Here is a 6862-nt window from a genome sequence, read left to right as displayed (position 1 = left end):
GGGCCTGGTGCATAGGGTGTAGCCAGTATTTTAATTAAGGAAGGACAGTGAACTAATGACTGAGGTCCACGCCCCCCCACGCGCCCCCTTCCGCCCCCTCCCCCCCGCATACCACTGAAGTCTCCCCTCCTAGGTATGTGGCCTAGGGAATAGAGAAGTTCCGAGGCTTCCCAGCTCACGCTAGCTGGGCCGCCACGGAGTCCTTGACACTGTCCCGCGCGACCTGCCTGTGTGACCGTCGCCCCTAGTGTCGGGGCACCGCCCAGAGTGGCCCAGCGCCTGGAGGAGGCCTAGGCGCCCAGTGGCTCCCTCCCGAATGGCAGAAAGAACCCGCGCAAACCGCGCGGGAACGGCGAGGACGGGAGGCCAGCCCCGCCTCTCCCACGCCTTGCCGGTGCAAACTTTCAAAAGACGCGGCGGTAGCTGCGGCCCGCCCCGGCACGGTTGGCGGCGGGCGCGGGGCGGGGCGGGTGCGCCCGGGCCGGTGGCTCCGCCTCCTCTCGCCGCCGCCCGCGCCGCCCATCCGCCGCCCGCCGGTCGCCCGTACAGCGGCAATGCCCCTCAGCCCGGCCGCGGCCCCCGGCCCGCCCAGCTAGCCCCGCGCCGGGACTCTCGGAGCAGCGATGGGTAACACGGTGCACCGGACCCTGCCAGGTACGCGCGGAGCCGCGCCCCGAGGTGGCGCGGAGCGCTCGGTCCTCCCCGGGCAGCCCCGGCCGCGGAGCCCCGGGTGCACACCGGAGTCTGGCTGCCAGAGCCTGATCCCCGGAGCCGCACCCCTGCCGGGCCGTGCAGACCCCGCCTGGTTCTCCTGGCCTTGGCCGTGCGCCCCGCGCCTTTGTTCCAGCCCGAGATCGCTGAGGAGCGAGCCGGGGGCCATCGGGGCTTCCCCGGCCAAAGCCTCCAGGGGGGCTTCGGGGCACGGGTGTCCCGGATCCCCGCGCGCAGCCCGCAGGCGCCCCCACCACACGTGCTACTTCCTGGCGGCGTTCCCACGCGCGCCGGGCTGCGCCCCAGCTCCGGTGTCCGCTCAGCTGGGGGTTCTGAGCCACTGCTGCGGAGCGCATCGCCCCCTAGTTAAAAGCGCCCTAGAATTTCCCAGACCTGAGAAAGACGGTGGGCAAGGGGCGTAGGGCGGCGTGCGGAGGCTGGGGACACCACGCCATTCTGAAAATACCTAGTGATGGTGGAACAGGTCAGCTTGCCAAGGCTCTGTGCCACTGCCTGTCTGCAAAGAAGCGTCCTCGTAAGGAAGGGCAACCCGATTATACACACGAAGAAGTTGACGCTTGGAACAAGAGAAATGACCTGATACCAGGCAGTGGTGGGAAACTGCATGGGCCCTGTCAGTCCGTCTGCCCCGCCCCCCCACCCCCCTGCTGCCCCAAGTCTTCAGAAGGGTTTGGGCATGAAGCTGGGCATTCGCGCATTTTGGGGCAAAGGCTGAGTGTGTGTTTGGGTTGGGGGTAGCTCAGAGAAGAAACAAGTTGGCTGTAGGTCAAATTTAGTGCAGCCCGGCTGACATCCCCCAAGCCCTTCCTCCAGCCCTTATTAGAAAAGAGTTGTCTCCTCTGGAAGGGATTGTCTGTGTAGGGCCAGCCTGAGGTCCACGGGCTACTGAGGAAGGAGACAGCCCCTTCTACTAATAAACCCCTGGGCAGCTCTTACTCAATGGTTCCTACTGTCAGCCAGGTGGAGTCACAAGCTGGTCAGCTGCAGAGGTGGCATTAGAACGTGGGTCTGTTCTAGAGTGACAACTGCTTCTTGTGTACATGGCTACTGCTAGGATGGGGAGACCCAGCCACCCATCCTGAGGGACCTGAGGTGTCATCATCGATCCATGGGTGAGACGCCACTCCATACTCAATTTCTTAATCCACGACGTCTGTGCTAGTCTAGTTAGTTTTTAAAAAGCCATTCTGCCACCTGTGGGTCACATTTGGCGTAAGGGAAGGGACAGGCAAGTGTCATCGGGTGGCCACACATTGCTTGTGACTGGTGCAGTGTCTATTCCCCTGGGGCCTGGTGCTGTGGGTGGGGCACTCTAGGCTGGGGGCTCAGGGTCAAAGCAGGTCATCCCTTGCTGTATGTAAGTGTGGGAGCCCCCTAGTGTCTGAGGGACCAAGTGAGGGAGGAGGAGGCTCATCAGATAGGTGCCAAAGATGTGAAGGGCTGTGTTTTTTCTCCAATGGACTTGCCATTAGATTCTTGAGCCTCTATACTCAGCACCTCACACCTGGAATGTTCTTCCTTGTCCACTCGATGTCTCACCATCGAGCTCCGAGGTCACCATTGGCAGGTTAACCCTTCTGCGGTTCTGCTCTGCTCTATGGCCTGGACACCCTCCTAAGATAGCTTGTTCATACGACCGTGCTGCACTGTCACTGCTTCTTGCTGTGGCTCTGTACGGAGTTCCATGAGGACAGGGCTCGTGCTTTGATTATCTTGTTCCCTTCCCTGGCTTGCCCATCTCAGAGCCTAGTGCCTGGCGCAGGCTCAGAACCGGGTGGTGGAGCGCAAATGGAGCCTGCATCTCTGGCTCAGGCTTGCCCTGAGGAAGCTTGTGCTTTCCTTCTCAGGGAAGGGACACGTGCGTGGGGCTCATCCCACAGGACTGGAAATAGAGAGCTAGCATTTGCTGAGCACCTGGATTCCATGCCAGGCTCCCTACATGTGTGGCTGCAGTCACACACCAACTCGATTCTTAAGGCTGCTACACTCCCATCGGGCTGCCTGGCATACTCACTTTAACCCCCATGTGATTTCCCCCTTCCCTTCCCTCAGGCCCCTGCTCTAGCTTAGGTCTAGACATTGTCATTCCCTGCTCTTTTTTTTTTCTTTGTGGTTCTCCTGAGCACATGTATGTCACTGTGTGACACAACATGTGTGTGTGTGTGTGTGATCACTGCTGTATGTTGAGTTCCTGGACTAGGGGCTAGGTTGGTTTATGAGTGAATGAATGGTTTTAATTCTCCCAGCATCCCTGCACAGCAGGATCATCACTCCCATTTAATTGATGGAAAATCAAGGCTCAGAGAGGTCAAATGACGTGTCCTTGCCTACAGAACTCCTTTAGTGGCAGGGCCAGAATTGAAACCCAGGTTTATTTAGCTCCAAAGTCCTCAGTTCTTCAACCCAGGCCTAGATAACACTTATTAAATGCCTCCGTGGTTTAGATAATGTTTATTGGGTATTCCACTTTGCACATGGCTTGCTACAGGGCATAATAAGGAAATGTCAAAGAAAGAGAAGTTCCCTTTGGTGGCGGGAACCCACTTAGCAGATCTCTCAAACTGCACCAACATACCCATGATCTAGGAGTGAGCATAGGTCAGCAGGAGACCTTGCTTCTGCTAAGCTCCTACTGTGTGCTTTAGCCTCCCTATCCAGCTGCAGTATAAGCCTTCCAGTTTAGAGGACACAGAGAGACTGGGTAAGTCCAGCTCACACAGGCTCTAACCAAGCTGTGACTAGCTGACTGAGATCCATCAGGTTCCTAATGCCATGCAGTGTTCTTCACTTCATGGCCTTCCCTGGGTTTTCTAAGGGGAAAATAAACATATAGCAGGTAGAAATGGGGAAGGGCAGCATTTCAGGATGGGGTGGGTAGGAGGAAGAGTTCCTCCCTTTTCTCCTAACCAGCACATTCTAGACACTTCCCTGTGCACCCCTGGGGTTCACCCAGCACTGGTTGGAGGAGATGCTGAATTCAAACTATAGGCTTGGTTTAGTTGTTAAGTTGGCTAGTGCTTGGCCAAGCCAACAGTTTTCAGAGTCTGCTTATTGGCCGGTTGTGTGGGATTTTTAGCTGAGGAGGTATGCTGAGTCTATATGGGCCACCAGGGGCAGGCTGGACCAGACCTCTGCTGTGTGTGTTCAAAAGGGACATCTTTGATTTCACAGGCTCAGAGAGGTCAAGGGCAGAGGCCACTACTACAGGAGCGAGACAGACAGACAGACAGACAGACAGACAGACAGAGACTCAGGCTTCCTAACCCACCACATAGCTTGCAGATGCTAAGTCTAGAAGGGGTGTACTCATACCTGCCTTAGATGATCCTTCCCACAGGGCTCCTTGCCCCATCTTCCTAGACAATACCGTCTTGGACCAGGTGCACCCAAACAAGACCCTCCTAGACAAAGCAAACCTGGCGAAGTCCTGTAACTGCTTGGCCCTCTGCTGCCTAGCATCCTCTCTGGTCACAGAGATGATGTTCCCTGAGCGAGCAGCCACAGGTGTCCCTAAACCATGACTTTATCAGCCCCTGGGAAGGTAGCAGTCTTGGTCAGCATGCAGTAGCCAGCCAACAAGGGACAATGGCTTTTCTCTTCACACCTTCTCTCAGTTGAAGTTTGGAGCTGAGTTGAGTTTCCTCTATCCTCTTGGCCATGTTTACCCTGTCCCCAACCACCACCACCCAAGTCATTAGAATATCTCAGAGCCACAGAAGCTCCTTCAAGTTCCTTGAGACCTACCTACATGCTGCCAGCTAATGCTCAGGAGGGCTGGGCAAGACCCCTTGGTGAGGTCCTGTAAGGGTGCTGTGCGCCAGGCTATGCCAACAGTGGATATAGGAGGAAGAAGTAGGCTATCTCCTGTGTGATGGAATGGTGGAGAAATGGTCTGTGGACAGAACAGGTGGGCTTCTTCTGTTTCATCCTCTCTAGTTCCACTCTGCTCCTCCCTAACTGGGAAATCAGGAAGGCTTCCTGGAGGTTACTCTAAAAGGAAGTCCTGCTGAGTATCTCCTTATGTGGCTTTGTGGCTTGGTTACTCAGTGGCCACCGATACCTCTCATGTGCCAGGCATCAGATACAGTCTTGAATGCCACATCCAGAAGGTCTACATGTCCTGTAATGTAGAACCAGCTTAGTGCCACCCTATCCCCCAACCAAAGTGCCTGTCCACTGTGGGTCAGTACCAGGTACTAAATGCTCTTTAAGGATAAAGCATAGAAAAGATACTGGCATGCACTTGTTATAAAAGGATTATTTTTAAGTATGTCATTATTTTAATTATGTATTTGTATGAGTGTGAGATTGAGCACATGAGTGCAGGTGTCCTCGGAGGCCACAGATGTCAGGTTCCCTGGAACTAGAATTACTGTGGTTGTAAACTGTCTGTTGTGGGCACTGGGAACCAAGCTCAGGCCCTCTAGGAGAGCAGCAAGTGCTCTTAAATGTTGAGCAGTCTCTCCAGCCCTAAGATTTGGTTTTATTTACGCATGCGCGCACGCGCGTGCGTGCGTGCGTGCGTGCGTGCGTGCGTGCGTGCGTGTGTGTGTGTGTGTACCTCATGTGTGCAGTACCTGCAGAATCCAGAAGAACATTGAAAGCCCTTGGAGCTGAACTTACACGGACATAATAAGCCACCATTATGGGTCCTAGGAACCAAACACTGGTCTTCTGCAAGAGTAGTATGGACTCTTAACCACAGAGCCATCTCTACAGCCCTGGGTGGATTCTTTTGAGACAGTGACTCAGTCTGTGTGGGCTAGACTGGCCTTGAACTCAGCAGTCCTCCTGCCTCTGTTTCCTAAATGCTAGGTGTCCCCACCACCTGTCCATGTGACAGGTCAAATGTATTTCTCTGATGGTGACAGCCTGTGTTGACAGAGGCCACTTGGCTGCAGGAGAGGTAAGGGCAGAGCCCAGACCTTAGAATAAGCCACACTGCACCCTGGATCCTCAGCGGGAAGCAAGAACATAAGGGGTGGCTCTCAGGCTGGAGGGGTGAACTGTGTAGTGTGCTGGGAGCAGTAAATGAGAAAGGACATCATGATCATGGTTGTCACTGGGGAAAGACGTTCCCAGTCCTGCTCCTGGGGTTGTAAGTGCTGACTGGCAGGTGACCCTCAGCCTCACACCCAGGCCTGGATCGGAGGACTCCTTTCACATTAGTCTTGGGTTCTCAGGCCTTTTCCAGAACACATACTTTTGAGAGAGAAAGCTGACACTGTGCAGTTGGTATACTCAGCTACGACAAGGACCATAGCCTGGTTTAAGGAGTTGGGTTTTAGTGGTAGACACCAGCAAAGACACAGCAAGTGATGGTGACAGAGGAGACCTGAGAAAGATGCATGGAGCACTCCCTGGAGGAGAGGCACTCTGTTCAAAGAAGAGACTTTGTCAGGAAAGTGGGAATGGCTGGTGAAGGCAGAGTGCCTCAATGTCAAAGACCCCAGGTCTGAGGAGAAAATGGAAGCAGAGCTGCAGAGTTCTGGGAACCACTACTAATGGGGTGACAGGAAGGGTGGTGGTAGAAGGGTTTTGCAGATGGGGTGCAATCTGCTCGATAGCTTCCCCATCAGGGCTAGGGCCAGGCTGTTTAATCCTCCACGATGGAAAGAGGCAACTCTGTACCTCTGTATTTAGTGCTGTACTCTGAGGGTGTAAAATACAAGCGCAGAGCCTGGCAGCAGTAGTGTTTGAAGCAGAGGGTAAGGGGCAAGATGAGGAAGTAGACTGGGAACACTAATGAAACCTGCCCTGGGTCAGGTGACTGAGAAGTGGCAGGTGACCAACTCAACTCCAGGCCTGCCTGCCCTCGGGAACCTTGGTCTCTCTTCAAGTGACTGCCCCTTGTCCTCGTCCCAAGCATCCTGGGACACACTTTCTCTGTCATCTGAAGATGACATCCCTATCCCAGTTGCCTAGATAAAAATATCCTCTTCCAGCACCCTGGCTCTGCATCTACAGAGGTGGGCGTGGCTCTGCACTGGTCATTTTGAAGTTGCATGTTCCTGTCCAGTGGAACTGGAACACCCAGGTGATGGCAGACACCATGGGCCCACGTTATTCACCTGAGCTCAGTGAGCAAAGCTGAGAGGCTGGCTGCCAGGCAAGAGCAGTCTCCATGATG

At 54.9% G+C, this 6862-nt stretch overlaps 1 protein-coding gene across 1 annotated transcript in view; it reads left to right on the top strand.

Moving 5' to 3' along the window:
- Positions 1-492: 492 nt before the first annotated feature.
- Positions 493-6862, top strand: part of Neurl1b (neuralized E3 ubiquitin protein ligase 1B) — a 30172-nt gene continuing 23802 nt past the window's right edge. The window contains exon 1 of the mRNA XM_027425191.2: positions 493-654. Coding sequence (XP_027280992.1) covers positions 624-654 — 31 coding nt within the window. The 5' untranslated portion in view covers positions 493-623. The remainder of the gene's footprint in view (positions 655-6862) is intronic.

This window comes from Cricetulus griseus, chromosome 7, assembly GCF_003668045.3.
Source record: "Cricetulus griseus strain 17A/GY chromosome 7, alternate assembly CriGri-PICRH-1.0, whole genome shotgun sequence".
Lineage (NCBI taxonomy): Eukaryota > Metazoa > Chordata > Mammalia > Rodentia > Cricetidae > Cricetulus > Cricetulus griseus.
Note: the sequence above shows the minus strand (reverse complement) of the source record. Positions and strands in the feature narration are given on the sequence as shown.